This window comes from Tachysurus fulvidraco, chromosome 3 (assembly GCF_022655615.1).
Source record: "Tachysurus fulvidraco isolate hzauxx_2018 chromosome 3, HZAU_PFXX_2.0, whole genome shotgun sequence".
Taxonomy (NCBI): domain Eukaryota; kingdom Metazoa; phylum Chordata; class Actinopteri; order Siluriformes; family Bagridae; genus Tachysurus; species Tachysurus fulvidraco.
Window position 1 is genome coordinate 25,308,813 of NC_062520.1, and position 16,404 is coordinate 25,325,216.

The 16,404-nt window shown below is 39.2% G+C and overlaps 2 protein-coding genes across 3 annotated transcripts; both read right to left on the reverse strand.

Annotated features, from left to right (window-relative positions):
• Positions 1–753: 753 nt before the first annotated feature.
• On the reverse strand, positions 754–3,023 carry s100t (S100 calcium binding protein T). 2 transcript variants are annotated; one of them, XM_027148563.2, is made up of 3 exons: positions 2,916–3,023; positions 1,327–1,489; positions 754–1,213 (listed from the first exon to the last, which is right to left on the reverse strand). In XM_027148563.2, exons 2-3 carry the CDS (start codon positions 1,486–1,488, stop codon positions 1,046–1,048), a joined length of 330 nt encoding a protein of 109 aa, XP_027004364.1. In that variant the 5' UTR covers position 1,489; positions 2,916–3,023; the 3' UTR covers positions 754–1,045. The 2 variants fall into 2 exon arrangements, with proteins under 2 accessions (XP_027004364.1, XP_027004372.1); XM_027148571.2 differs by lacking the exon at positions 2,916–3,023 and having other exon boundaries at positions 1,327–1,502.
• A 1,818-nt stretch (positions 3,024–4,841) lies between these two features.
• Positions 4,842–15,765, reverse strand: si:ch211-105c13.3 (uncharacterized protein LOC325758 homolog). Its single transcript, XM_027147869.2, has 3 exons — positions 15,602–15,765; positions 5,796–5,917; positions 4,842–5,319 (listed from the first exon to the last, which is right to left on the reverse strand). Exons 2-3 carry the CDS (start codon positions 5,913–5,915, stop codon positions 5,164–5,166), a joined length of 276 nt encoding a protein of 91 aa, XP_027003670.2. The 5' UTR covers positions 5,916–5,917; positions 15,602–15,765; the 3' UTR covers positions 4,842–5,163.
• Positions 15,766–16,404: the final 639 nt, after the last annotated feature.

The following is a 16,404-nucleotide window of genomic DNA, read 5'->3' on the forward strand; positions in this document are numbered from 1 at the left end:
GAATGAATGAATATTTCAATTTATAATTGGCTTGCAGACTTCTGGGGTTAAGTGCACTATTTATATTTTATATATAGTGTAATTGTGATCAAAAACAAAAGTTATATTGAATATTTAAAAGAACAACACATAAAAGTACTGCAATTAAAAATTAAATAAATAAATAAAAGGACAAGTCACAGTAAGCCACTTATTCAAGCTTTTTTTTTTTTTTTAGCTGCTCCGTATTTGGGGTCGCCAAAGCAGATCATGTGGTCTGCGTATTAGATTTGGCACAAGTTTACAGCGGATGGCCTTCCTGATGCAACCCTCTCATTTTTATCCGGGCTTGGGACCAGCACTGAGAGTTAACTCTTCAGTGGCTGGATTAGTGGCCCTGCCTGGGAATCGAACCCAGGCTACGGCAACGAGAGCACGGGATCCTGCCGCAGTAAACTAACAAAAGTAAATGTACTATATTTTGTTTCTTTTCCCCCACCTGGTATTAACTCACCACTATTTGCACATATCTCTGAATGTGAAGGTTTTCAGGATAAACATGTACCGTACGCTTTGTACAGCTGTCTAATCCTTGGGATCCTGTTGTCCTTGGGCTGTGAAGGAAGATTAGAGATAGAACAACTGTAGCTTCTATAAGTTACAAACAAAAATTTGTAGGCTTTTTATACAGGACAAAACTGACAGCGAATAATGAGATTTTAAAATGTGATCTTTATTATAATGTTAATAATGTGGTCCTACAATGAACAGACACAAAAAGGTGTTTAATAAAAATGAAAAAAGAAAAAAAAAAAGAAGTGAAATATACACATACTCAACAATGACCATCTCTGAATTGAATTTTTTTTTTTTTTTTGCTCTCGTGTGTATTTTATTTCCGCACGACCACCGACGGATGTGTTCTGAGGCCCAATATGTGTAAAATTATACATTGGTGGTACTGGTGTGTGTAGATTTGTATACACATCTCTCCTGCCAGCTTTTTCTCCTTTTTTTTCATTCAGTGGTTATTTGTTAGCTTTAGTTCAGAGAGATGAAACAGCACCTAATCCTTCTTAGCACCTTTCTCTGTATTGAACTCCTGGAAGAAGTCGTTACAGGCAACGGTGAGCGCTCCGACTAGGATGACGAACTCTGTAAAGTCCACCTCACCATCATTGTTAGAGTCCAGGTCACCCATCACCTTCTCTACAGCATCCTTGTCCTGTGCATTCTGTTCATGTGACAGCTCCACTTAATCAACACACTGAATGCTATTTTAAAGACAAGACATATACCGGCAGTACGAAATAATAATATTGATATAGAGAATTATGATCTTCTTACCCCGAGATAGTTTCCTAGTTCCTGGGTAAGCAAATCTTTCAACTCACTCTTGCTGAGTGTGTATTTGTCTCCCTCATTACCAGAGTACTTGTGGAAGGTCTGGATCATCAACTGCATGGCGTTCTCCAGGGTGGAGGCGTTCTCTGAGTTCAGGGTAGACATTCTGCACAAGCAAACAAAACAATAATGTCGGAAGATGACCGTCGTGAAAGCTCAGAGATTTCTGGAAACTTCTACTTTTGGACTCTACTAATGATTCAAACAGGTCGAAAGATGATTTGTGCCAAATGCTAAACAGTAGCAATAGGAGCTGATGCTGCTGGAGGGGGACTTTAACTAGATAAGGGAAATGTGAGCCTGCTGATAAGAGTGAAATCCTAAACTGAGAAAACACACTCTGAACTTAGAGAGAAGGAGAGGAAACTACCTGGCCGAATGTAAGATGAACTCAGTTTAAGCTTCACTGCACTGGGGTCAGATAAGAAGGCGTTTCTGTCGTTCTAGAGCGCGCAGAGGTGCGAGCGAGACGCGCAGCGAGCGAGAGCGGCGCGGCACACAAGACAGAGCGAGGAGAGCGAGAGCGAGCAGCATCGAACGACGCGCAGCGCTGCGCGCTGCGCGTGAGTCGCGCGCGTAGCGACGCGCATCACCCACACGCTCAGATCGAGCTCGCTCGGCTCGCGTCCGCTCGCTGCTTTCGCGCTCATCCACCACCCCCTCTCGCACCCCCACTCCACTGCTATCTATGCTATTCCTCGCTCGTCGCGCGCGCGCGCGCGCGCGCTCTCTCGGAGCTCGCATGCGCACACCCACCACCCGCCGCGCGTCGCGCTCTCTCTCTCTGCGCCGCGCTCGCGCTCGCGCTGCTGCGCACTCACCCAACACCTCGCTGCGCGCGCGCTTGTTGCTCCCACCTCTCCTCTCTCTCCCCACCACTTCTCTCTTCCCCCACAAGCTCTCTCTCTCACCCCCACCTCTCTCTCTCTCTCTTCTCTCTCTCTCCTCTTCCTCTCTCTCTCTCTCTCTCCCACCACCACACCACCTCTCTCTCACCCACCCCACCCACCCCCCCTCTCTTTCTGTCTCTCACCCCACACCTCTCTCTCTCTCTTTCTCCCCCTCTCTCTCTCTCTCTCTCTCTCTCTCTCTCTCTCTCTCTCTCTCTCTCTCTCTCTCTCAGAAACACACACACAAATATACACCCAGCCAAAAATTAAGATTGATCATTATGGCATCTGGAAAAGTATATTAAAGTCATATTGACACAATTATGTTATTTTATAGTTAATATTTATTTACATAGTAATACTTATTAAAATATCATTGTACCAAATCGTCATAAATTCTATTTAATATTCAAAAATGTCAGTCTGTCACAAAGCAGAGCAGTGATGAATAATCCATTTATATGCAATCATTAGAAATGTTGTCTTTAAAATGACTCAATCACTTACATATATAACTTTATCTAACTGTATCTATAAATATAAATTAAATGATAAATATATGTTCACAATCCATCCATCCATCCATCCATCCATCCATCCATCCATCCATCCATCCATCCATCCATCCATCCATCTATTTACCTGAGTGAGAGAAGTGCTGCCTTTACTTTCGTTGAAGAAGAAGAGAAGTTAGTGGCTGTGTAAGGGATGTAGAGGAGGACTGGGTCTTATATACTGCTCTTGCCCTCCTCTCATCCACTTCTTCCCCTCCTCCTCCGTCGTCTTCTCTCCATCCTTTCAATACCTCAGCCCACCTGTCACTGTTCTCTCCTCCCTCTCTGTTTACACTCATTCATTCAGCCCACGTTCTCAGTCTCTAAAGACCAAAAACACATCATTAAAACATAAGGCCTCGGATCACAGGCTCGTCTTTATTTTCCATCACTACTACTGCTGTAAATAGATCGTTCCTTATATAGAAAGGGCAAACGTCACTTCCATCAGGGACACTAAGGTGTAGTTATACATTCCTGCACTTGTCACATTAAATTTTTAGAATGGTGATAGTGCAGCATGCTGATCTAAATGATTAAGTGCTGTAATCGATGTCTTAATCACAGACATCACTATTCAACCCAGGCCATAAAAACAGTAAAAAAAAAACAAAAAATCTGATTTCATGTGTAAAAATTCTCTGTATTTTGTCCACATTGTTACTGTTAAAAATCCCAAAGCTTTACTAAATGTAAGCATTTTAGATCTAAAAGACTTAAAATAAGGCTGTTTGCTTATTAAAATAAAGTAGTTTACTAATAAATTCTAGCTAGCATTTATTGGAACAATTGTAATCTCTACCCCACCCTCACCCCCCACCCCTCTTCCCAAAGAGCCACAACAATCAAACAGTCCTATTTTTTGAGGGGGTACATTAATGTCCCACCGAGATATAAAACCACCCCCCGAACACACACAAACTGCACCGATGAGGTGGTGTTTAATTAAAGACTTGTTTATTATGATGACATGGTAAGAAGGCATCAGGTTGCAAGAAAGGTTTTGGATGGATAGCCTGTTGAAATACAATAAGTGTCTGTGTGTTTGCATATGTGTGTGTGTGTGTGTGTGTGTGTGTGTGTGTGTGTGTGTGTGTGTGTGTGTGTGTGTGTGTGTGTGTCGGTACTAAAGTAAATTCTTTATATGCTAACGAACAAACGAGCCACGTAGAGCATCACTGGTAGGAGATTTTTGCGGAGCAACAGTTGTCTGAATTTTTCCCAGTGGCTGTATAAATTGTTTATTATTATTATTATTATTGTTGTTGCTCATAACTTGATAATGAATATGTCATTGTCAATTACTCGAAGATCAAATGTTCTGTGAATATCATCTGCTAGTAACTGGATATAGCATAAACACAGCTCTCAGTCTCTCTTCTAGATATAAATGTAAATGAAGAGTTATCTGATATCTTTTCAACAGTGTACAATGTCCATCGTATGATTCTTATATTCTCTGTCAGTAAACTCATTCATTCATTCATTTTCTACCGCTTATCCGAACTTCTCGGGTCACGGGGAGCCTGTGCCTCAGGCGTCAGGTGTCATCGGGCATCAAGGCAGGATACACCCTGGACGGAGTGCCAACCCATCGCAGGGCACACACACTCACATTCACTCACGCAATCACACACTACAGACAATTTTCCAGAGATGTCAATCAACCTACCATGCATGTCTTTGGACCGGGGGAGGAAACCGGAGTACCCGGAGAAAACCCCCGAGGCACGAGGAGAACATGCAAACTCCACACACACAAGGCAGAGGTGGGGATCGAACCCCCAACCCTGGAGGTGTGAGCGAACATGCTAACCACTAAGCCACCGTGCCCCCCTTGTCAGATTTTTAATTAATACTGTAATTATTCTACTAAAATTTGCATAATATCCATAATTTGGAAAAGTTTTCTTTTTAATTTTGTCAAGATTAGTTTCTCATATTTAAAAAAAAAACTTCCTTTTTTTTTTTTGGATCCATATTTCAGACAGTGAACCAAACAAAATCAAACAACTAGATGTTGGACCTTTTTATTTCCATGCAATATCTCCAAAGTACAAAACAATATTTAAGGTTATTAAGGCATCAGTGCTCAGTACAATTATGCTGAATTTCTCATAGGACTGGAAGTGATGACTGAGAACATGTAGTAGTAAATTAACACTGGATAACACAGGACCATGTTGTTAGTAATTAATGTCAGTACTGACTTAGACAGCTATGTAAAAAAAAAAGCATAGAAAATAAATTGATGGATCACACAGTGGGCTTGCTTTGCTAGGATTATAGCAATATTGGAGTACAAAAATGGTGAAGTTGGCCAGCTGCTGAGCGTCTTAGTTGGTGTTGGTCATAGTTTTAATTTTACTTTCGCTCATTGAATTGGCCAAGTAGCCGATCAGGGTCAGATACTCCTGGAAGCCGACCTTCCCGTCCTGGTTCTCATCCAGGCCCCGCATCATATCCTTCACTGCCGACGAGCTGTCTGTGTCCTTTGTCAGAGAACAGAATTAATTAGTAACTTCTAAATGTCATGGCTCTCATTATAATTACAATGAGCAATAGACACAGAAGACCAGAATGTCTGAAAGGACATTAATAAGGATCAGAAAAATCACTTAAAAAGAACCGTTATGGCTTTGCGGTGTTTAAAGAGCAATATTAAATAAAGATTGTGCCATGAATTAAAATTCTTTGTTAAAATATGGGCCATGGATTATAAATCAAATCTGCATACAGTGACATAATCTGCTGTATAGCTCATATAGCATGATGGTGAGCACGGACCAGGAATATCAGACCCCAGTCTATTGGGTGTAGTGTTTTAACCTCATCTACATGTCAGATTATTTAAAAGCTTTCCTAAGCTCAAACAACCAAATTACAATGTGAATGCTACGAACTACGTTACCCGTCTCCCAGGATCTGAATTTCTAATCATCAGCATGAACACAAGAGACCAACTTACACACATGATGTTCCCCAGTTGACGCTGGATCACCTTTTGGAAATTGTCCTTGTTGAGACTTTCTTTCCCACGTGATGAACTCACGAACTGTCCAACCACAGTCTTGATAGCTGATTCCATGTCTAGTGCGATAGAAAGAAGGAAATAGAAAATAAATAGGTAAATTATAAATTCTTTTCTTCACATACCCCAACTGAGGAGGTTGGGGTCAGAGTGCAGGGGCAGCTATGATACAGTGCCCCTGGAGCAGGGAGGGTTGAGGGCCTTGCTCAAGGGCCCAGCAGTGGCAGCTTGGCTCCTCCGATCAACAACCCAGAGCCTTAACCAGTTGAGCCACAACTGCCCCATTTAGTTTACCCCTAGGGCAAATTTAGTTTATAATTTAGTTTTTAGTTTATAGCTTCTTGTTTTATTTGGGTCAGATCTTTAAGTTGTTTTGCACTTTTGATCCTGGCTTTACTAGAAAAAGTGTACATTATGACTTGAGGTAAAGGTAATAAATTAGTTTGTAGTAAATAAAATGTAGTATAAATTCTAATTGTCAACACCAAGTACGGGAATGTATGACTGGATATTAACAAAAAACAAAAACATTTCACTTCAAAGAAACCTTCAGAAAAAGAAAACTTAGAGAAAGTTTATATTTTAAAGAATCAGTACATAATGTGACTTGCAGCTGTTATGAGAGCTGTCAATGTTACAGTTGCTAAGCTAAGGGTGTTAGCTATCTAGACCCATTTTTAAAATACGTTAATATTGTACATTAACAATTTATTGTCGATAATGAAAAAAGCTTTGCACTGATGATGCACTGGCTCATAACTGTGTCATCTATTGTCTGCTGATAAGCCTTTTCATTTCGACTACTGTTCTTAGGGCTTTACACCTGGTCACTTCCTGTGTGTTCTCTGATCTGATAGCTATCTGATTTGTTAAAACTGTTCCATTTACATTAGGCCACATAAATGCGTCTTGGCGAATCGGATATCGATCCGATCTTTCTACTCCCGCCCAAAATGCAAATATATTTCACCTCATTTCCGGGGTAATTGAAATGGAACACGTTATGGAGTGTGCGGTTGCTACAATAAACAGCATTTACTGTTTGCTGCATTTTCACTGGCAGCAGCAGTGCATTTTAAGACCCAACGAGACACCTGGGTGAAAGATCGGAGCCAGCGCTGGTGGGAAAACATATTCGTTTCTAGCGCGATGCACGACTCGTGAGTCACTTGCGAGTGACGTACTTCCGTTTGGGAGGAGTATAGCGCTGACGTATGCGGCTTGAACAACCACATTCATTTACACCTGTCCAGTTTCATATGAAATGCATCCCAGACCACCTCCTGAAGTGGTTCGAGCGATCGCATTTATATCCGTCTCGAAACCGTTTCGGAGGGCATTTAGACCTGGTCTTATTACCATCGGATAGCTATCGGATCACAGAAAACACATGAAGTGACCAGGTGTAAAACCCCCCTTGGATATTGCCAGAAATTTTAGTAACTTGTTTGTGGCCTCATGATGGCCAGCAAGGCTTTGGGTTCTACAGTTTATCTCTTTTAGCTTCACCTCTACTCATGGCTGCAGCATGTCAGGACTTGGATTGTGATATCCTGGATTATATGGTTGTAGGAAACCGCTCCAATGATACTTTTCCTAGTAGGTGGCAAACATTGGTAGCTTCTTCCACTATTCCACTATATAAATGGAAATATTTGGAATTTGCACCCAGCTCACATGTGCCTGTTCCTAGACCACTATTTAGAAGAAATGTTGCTGATCCGGCTAGTTTCTGTCACTTATGGGTTCACCTGCCTAAATAGAGACATGTCTACCAAGTTGTGGACATGACCTATACGTGGGATGATGTCGTGTTCAATTAAAGTCTTGTTTGTTATGAAACCCTTCCTCTATCGTGACATACCATGATACAAGACGTTTCTCCTCCTCAAGCGGATTACTTAGAGGCCTTTCAACTTAGGAAAGTCTCCTCTGCTGGTACCTGAGGGTCAACTTACACTTTCTCCAGGTTTTACAGACTTAACATTGACCCTCTAATTGTCAAACGTGTTATGATCAATGCCAAACAGCATTCCAGTTAGTCCCGAGGTGTGTCAATTATTCAGGTGATTAGGATGCATGCCAGTCATGTTTAGTTATAAGGGGATCGATGCTTGTCAAAGGGTCCTTTCAGAACCAACACTAACCAAAGAGAAGGTTGGGAGGGAAAGCTGTATAAACAACTGTGGTATTTATTGCAAATTCTCCATTACACTACACCACTTCATGCCTTTTTGGCACAAGCACATCTGATACTCTCCACTTCTGGGGTGTGTTTATAGAACCGCAGTGACATACGTAACTAGCTTGGGAGCTTAGTGGCTGCAGGGAGGCTAGTATGTGAAAACTGAGAGACCGGAGGAGTTCAGTGATGCTAGAATAGTTAAGAAGTCTGATGGAGGTTGGAGAAACGCTCAGTGAGTCCATCCTGAGACACAATGGAACCTGTGATCTTGGACAGACACTCTATCCTGTTGGGCCACCGGCATGGTATGAGCTCGTATTACTTGAGGGATTGCCTGTTGCCTGTCTGTTACTGTCTCTCTCACACACATACGCACACACCTACGCATACACACTGCCTACGTTGGCACTCCTCCCTGAAAGAGCAAACCACGCTCACTTCTTACCTCAAACACACACACACACACACACACACACACACACACACACACACACACATGACATATAGACTGCTTCATATCTTAATAGCATCCATTAAATATTAAGGAATAGCAAATAATTCATTCTTTCATTTAGTTTTCCTTTGCATTTCATTCACCTTGCCCTTCCAAAGGCACTGTGAGCTAAGTAGAAGACCAAGGAGATGCACAAAAGATTGAATTATAGTTAAACACACACACACACACACACACACACACACACACACACACACACACACACACACACACACACACACACAGCAAACTACATTTGAACAAGAAATCACACTGAATATGATCGACTCATATCTCACTACAATTTGCAATTCCTAGAAAGGTTCAGAAATTGCTTTCAGTTCAACTTTCAGTTCCACCCAGCAATTTTTATGTGTATGCACAGCCCACTGCAAAAGTATTGAAACAGGAAGGGCCAATACGTCTTGTAATTGCTATACAATGAAGATATTCGGGTTCGAGGTCAGCTTTCATTGCCAGATACTACTAAGGCATGTTAAATAACGTAGAACATGGCACCTTTGGTGGCCGAACACCTAAATGTTAGCTGAGCAAAAATACAGAAACGAGTCTTAAAGTAACTCAAAGTAAATATTTCTTAATATTTGATTGGCATATACTTTGGTTAAAAATCATTTGTTGCTCGTATCTGTTTCTTTCATTACTTTTCTTTTTCTTGTGTCACTTGTGTCACTTCATGGGGTTCATTATAAGAGCACTTAATACTGATTGAAGACCTTGAAGCCCAGTTTAAAACAAGCTGGAAGACCGCAATTGTCTCTCTCACTGTGGACATTGCACCGCACTCGAATAACCTTGTGGATTTAAAGCTCATCTCATCTAATCTTCATCATCACTCATGCTTACTTCATTTACTTAGGGCACATGTATATAAGGGCTTTGGGGGGGGGGTGTTAAAATAGTTGTAAAAGCTCATTTGTTCTGTGAAGGTGTGTATATCAGTACATGTCTGAAAAATAGAGTAGCAGAGTAGCATCTAAAAACAAAGGAGGTTGGCCGCTTCTTTGTGAATTCTAGTCTGGCCTTCTGATTCTTACTTCTGTCTTTATATTTCTGCTCTTCTTTAACTAGTGGATTGTGGTACCTTCATCACTGGCTTTCGGAGGTAAAGACACTGGCTGTTGTGTTTGGATTTTTCATCACAGCTCTCAAGAGATTTGTTATTAACTGTTGTTGAGTTCCTTGGATGACATGTTCACTGTCTGGTTGGACACCAGTGGTTTGTTTCTTTCCAGCTTGTTGTAATGTCCAATGCTTTCACTGTACAAGTTTCCCTTTGTACCCAGTTTCAGATTGGTTTGCTTTTCCCCCACAGACAGGCCTCCATTTTCATGTCGATTTAACCTTTTTTAACAACAAATGCGATTTTCACAGAGGAAACCCAGGTATGAAACCAAGTACAGACATTCTGAGTTATTAACTGTTATAACAATCAAACACGGTACACCAGGGTAACGTGTCAAACTTTCCAATATTAATGATCACTTGAAAAAAGAATGGCTTCCATCATGTTCTAACCCCAAAGCTATGTTCAAAGCTAAAAAAAATATATATATACTCTGTCATCTCATGTTCCTATTTTGATCTCAAGTGAACCGGCTTTGCCTTTCCGATACGTTCAAAGGGGACCGTATCTCTCAGCACTCAAAAAAGCACATGCACACGCAAGCAGAGTCAAAAAAACACGTGTGTGTGTGTGTGTGTGTGTGTGTGTGTGTGTGTGTGTGTGTGTGTGTGTGTGACACAGGGCGGAAAGTAATCTTATAGTAACTTAGGTAAAATTCCACCTAACAGACATCCCACGCGATTACAAACACCGAGCGATTAACATGAACACGACATAGCAGTGCCTGCCAATTACTGCTGCACCTCTATTAACCTAATTAGAGTCAGTGAACACACAGACAAAGGGTGAAAAAAAAAAAGAAGAAGAAGAAGGCAACCAGAGACACTAGATTCATCTCAAGCACTGATCGTATCAGGAAGCCTGGGGCGCATTATTTAAAGATGCACGGTAAAAATAAATAAATAAATAAAATAAATAAAATTGCACAATGTGTTTACTGTGGATCTGAGGTGGTGTCATCGTTCTTAGTGGGCTGATGTGAATAGGTGTCATGCAAGCAAGTGACACTTACAAATGGTATAGTTATGAATAATTACTGAGGATACAAAAGCAGGCATGAGGCCAGACAAAGCCTGTTTGCTTAATCAGGATGAATGATCACTTCTATATACGATTGCCATTTAGAAAGCATAAAGATGATACCGAGATACTCTAAAAATACAAATCTGAGATACTCTACAAATATTTTAGAGTATGACAAAAGCAATACAGTGGGGTCGGTAATATAAACTTGTGTAACATCATACATGTAAACCCCATTTAAATCCCATTATGTATAATCTTTATAAAGCATACTATTTAGTAACTACTATAAATGTTTAAGAAACTGCAGTGAAATTAGTAGGAAAAGACTGAAGAATTTTAAATCTGGACCTGGCAGTAATGGACCCATTATAATTTCACATGAAACTCGACACAGATTATTTTTTTATGTTTTAAAATATATGTCACATGTTATTTAGACCCCAAAAATTTGTTTTGTTCCTCTCACGTGGCCTCAACTTGTCTATATACCTGCCATAAGAGACACCGTATTAGCTGAATTAGGAGACAGAATTATTCTAGCAATGTTTTGGTAATTCTTTAGTAGACCTTGACTGGTCCAAAGTTCTCTTATGGGTGTATTGTAAGGATGTAAATGTCTTAAAAAATATGACTGGAACATGAATTAAATGAATGTCTATCCTAAAAAAAGAAATTAAATCTATTCGTGAAGTAGTCGAAAGTGACTTGACTGCCGCCTAGTGGTTGAACTCATTGTCTCTAACTCGTTTGACTCCCTCTGACTGTGTTAAACTGCTTTTCCTTCCTTCCTTCCTTCCTTCTCTGCAAGATGTCCCAATAACTCTCAGTCTCATACACCATTTTAGGTCCCATCGGTCTAACAAAACATTTACGAATTACAAATAAATATTATTATTTAAAAGCAAAACAATAAAAAAAAAACAAAAAAAAAAAAACAGAACCCTTTGAATGATATGCAGCCAGTTTTACAATCTTAAGCACTACAACAGTTGGTGAACAAATGAATAACTGGTAGCTGCTGAAATCTTATTACTAAGCATCATATTTTTGATTATAGAGAAGCGTTAAATTTGTTAAATATTAAGTTCATAGTCTTAAGGTCTTAGTACATTACAGTGCAGTGAACATCTGATTAAAAACATTCAGAAAGGATAGGATAAAATAAAGAAAACAAAGAAATTTAGTTTATACCAATAAGACATTAGCGTTAAGCAACAAAATAGTCAACTAGCATATGTTAAGATTTTATTAGAGATATTAAAAGATTTACACTTCGAAAAAATATGCATAGCTTTTTCATGTTACGTTCGCAAAGTGATTCCAATATTTTCTAATAACTTGTATGCCCATGCTTTTCCTTTATAACTGTCTCTGTTTTTGACATGCTATCATATATGTTTTTTTTTCTTTTTGTGCATAAAGAAAAGGCCTGGAAACATTGCAACAAGCCATGTTACTTGAAAAAGCATGTTTGTTAGTGTTGCAAAAGATGCATAAATAATAAAGTATATATATATATATATATATATATATATATATATATATTGTTTTCTTCTATATCTGCTATTTATTTCTAGCACAAACACGTATGCTCTAAAGAGGCAGAGATCGAAGTTTTAGGCAAGGTACAGTATTATTCTTTCTGCTTGTTGGAGATTATACTATATATCTAGAAAATATCATTGCTACACATCATGAACAGCATCTAAAGGACACATCAGATCTGTGTATTCGGGTTAATACCTTTATTGTTTTAATAATAAAAAACCTTTACCGTTGTCTGAATAAAATCTGGCTATATGTTAAGTCTAAAAATACATAAAGCAACATATTACTTTTAGCAAGTTTTTTTCTGTTTGCTGAGTTTGATCATGTCTTGCTTAAAGATCCCAATTATCTTATTAAATTTTGTAAGCCAATGGATTATCGGCACCTCGTAATGTATTCCGTTAGTCTTTGCTCTCACTAAAGCCATCACTGCATTACTCACAAACAGCATAAACGAACACATGTTGCACTTTTTGAATAAATGTCATTGTTGAGGAATCAGCATTACCTGTTCCCCCAGCTCTATGCCTCATGGGTTTGGCTGATTTGCAGTGCACAGCTTAGTTTAGCCTGAACAAACACCTGCAGGCTTGACTGGGCTGGGTTTAATATGACTGAAACTGGTTTGCTCAAAGAACCTCTCTTTTCGTCTCTTCAGACAGAAATCTCTGGCATGCTGAATACTTTCCCAGGCTGCACTAAAACTGCCTGTACAAGTCAGACAAAGTGATGTATTTGTCAGAGACCAATTACAACCCATCTTTTTTTTTTTTCCTTCAAATTTTTTTCATATTTCTAGGACTATGGATATTTACATAGATATAACTCTGGCGGTAAATAAGAGTTGAATATGACTAGGACTATTATTTTCATAGCTTTCAGTTCTTCTTATCGCTATTGTGTAGATATGGTAGCCTAGTGATTAAGGTCACTTAAAAGGTTGTGAGTTTGAATCCCATGTCCCCCAAGTTGCCACTGCTGAGCCTCTGAACAAGGCATAAACCTGCAATTGTAGAAGATGAAATAGAAAAAGGAGATGTGGTAGCTCAGTGGTTAAGGTGTTGAGCTACTGATCTGAAGGTCACGGGCTCGAACCCCAGTTCCACCAAGCTGCCACTGCTGGGCCCCTGAGCAAGACCCTTAACCCTTAGTTGTAAGTCACTCTGGATAAGGGTGTCTGCTAAATGCCATAAATGTACCAAATATATCATTCTACTTCATTTGTTTGTAAGGAAATGCAAATGTGTCCCATACACAAACCTTTGTGATTACATATAATTCAATGGTGCTATACATTATGCACATTATATGTGACAAATTTAGCTGGGGATCAGTGTTATATATCTTAGTAAGGTTGTTGGGCAGCTATGAGTTTCAGGAACTGTTTCAATGCTCCTTGGCAACAATTCAACAAGTTTCTGTACTAAACTGGAGGGATGAGTGCTGTTCTTCCAAAAAATACTGAGATCTGACCATTGTATGTGATTTATATCATTGTAATTCTCATGAAAGTGAGCCATAATTGCTCTGGAAATGGGAACATGGCTATCCTGGAAGAGATCACTCCCACTTTTTTTTTTTTTTTTATTAACCAAACATCAGCCCATAGATTACTATTATGTGGTTACTCAAATTTAATTTAATATTCATTTCAAGTGCCCTCTGCATGCAAGTCATGCTCAAATTTGTGTTACATGATATATGTCCTATAGGCTATCATTATACTATTTCTAGTTTCTTGTGTTTAGTTTTATTTTATTTTATTTTATTTTATTTTATTCACAGGACACCCTTAATTTTTCAAAATGAAGAAGACAAAGAAATAGAAATTATACAGTCATAGAAAAGAATGCTTAACCCACAACCGTTCAGGTTTCTTCCATTTTACCTTCATGATTAGAAACAACACAATAGTCAAATTGATGTAGGATTTTACTGGGTGGAGAAAAAAAAACTTGTCTCTATAACTCTTTGAAATGGATCCTTATCCCACCCATTTTCTTCTTCGCATATCACTTCTAAAGCTCAGTCAGTTTGGCAAATGTTCTTTACATCTGTTATAACTTTGCCACATGTCACAGATTGTCCTCTTTAAATCAGTTCGGAGAACAAAAGTAAAAAATAATAATAATTAAATAAAACAAAAAACACACACCCTTGTAGCACACACCCTTAACTGTGACCGTTATAACCTTTAAGGATTCCCCAAAGAGATTAAAAAAAACTTTTTTGTACAAAAATTGAAGGAGTACATTTTCATAGGGTGGATAACTTTTTTTGTACAACCGTGAGTCACGTTTGCCTGGCTTCAGTGCCGTAGCATACAATTTGCATGAATCACTTTGGATATACAGTTATAAAAAATGACGTTCATGGGTTAGACGCCCATACAGAACATTTCTTACAAACTGAACACAATCCAACAAAATAAAATGGGTATCGAGTTCGGTTTAAGCTGTAATCTTTAATTCCTGATCCAGCTAGTGAAGTCCTGAGGGTTTTGGAGTTTAACTTTACACGGTGGGAGATCTGTAGGAACGAAGAGCAGATGTTTAACCAGAGCTGTGAGCGTGTTAAGTAACCGTATTGTTATCGAGATGCCTTCAAGACACCTCTGGAAGAAGGAACCGTCTGCTTTGGGGTGGAATCAAAACAGAAAATAAACCCTCAGATTTCAGTTCGAATATCTTTGTAGACCTGGAAAATGATGTTTAGATTTCTCTATGGTGTATTTTTTTGTTCTCCCAAGAGTTTCTAGTTTCTAGTCTTTAACTCTATAACCTTCAAAATCCAGAATGATTTGCACTTCCAGCTCCAGGGTGTGTTAGGACATGAGAGCTGGAGGTCCTGGAGTTAAACTGTACATGGATTAAGAGTTGTGTGAATCTCAGTTAAGAGTCTGAAGTGACACCGAAGTCCTTCTAACACACATCTTCATTGAAAATGAAGGAGAAAGCGAGTTTGCTGTCACACACGAACGGTTTAAGAGAAACGGCTCTGAATTAGTAAACAGCAGCGGTTTTCTGTTTCTCCTCCACTCTGAAGAAGCTCTCGTTTCTGACCTGAGGAACCGGACACCTAAAGACACGACACCACGACGCGAGCAGGGACATGTACTATTAATGTTTAAAAAAAAAACAAAAAAACAAAAAAAACAATACAGAAAGCAATAAAAAAAACCTCTTATTATAAAGTCTACCGTTTTTATGACACGTTCGCTGAAGACGCGCGCATGCGTGTTTAGCAGCAGCCTGAGAAAATTCCAGAAGAAAAAAAAAACTAAAAACAAACAGAAAAACAAATAAAGTAGTAGTTTATAAAGCAGGAAAACATTCAGTACTTACTGTTGATTCTGGAAGCTGAAGTTTCCTTTATCTGCTTGAGACTATGCACAACGCCCTAAAGTGTCTTTCGTGAATCCAAAAGTCTGTCCAAATGTTTTTTTTTGGGGTTTTTTTTTTTTTTTTTCATTAAATAACTGGGCGTGTGCTCATACAGGACAAGGGGTGGAGGAGAAGAAAGGAATGGGTGTTTATATCCATCTGTTATACTGCACCAAACAACTTTTAAAGAATAGCTTACAACTTGGAAGCTAACAAAATGTTAACCTGGGATGTATTAAAAAAGTGAATATAATAATAATCTCCCTTTTCCCCCTTCATAACCCACATGTACTATGCTCTAAGCTGCACATTCCATGTGTGTGTGGCAAGTGGAAACATGTAAAGTCATGTTTATCCCAAAAGTTTCATTTGTCATTAAAGTGAGACAATACTCATGGCACCACACCTTAAGTGTTTCATCGAGAAGTTTCTCAATAAGCATAGTAGGTTCAACCTGGCAGCATGCCAATGTTCAGATTTTTCCTTCTTCTTCTGCTTCTTCTTTATTCTTTGTGTTTTTTTTAGATCAGGATTGTATGGTTGCATAGACCGGGTACACTGCTATGCCTTCTGGAGCACAAATCTGTATGCGGAAAGAGGATTCAGGGGATATGAATGTAAAAATATATCTATATGGTTTACATACAGACACAGGGAATATGTGAGACAGTGCATGTGTGTGTGTGTGTGTGTGTGTGTGTGTGTGTGTGTGTGTGAGAGAGAGAGAGAGAGAGAGAGAAGTAACATTTTTAAAATACTAAGCA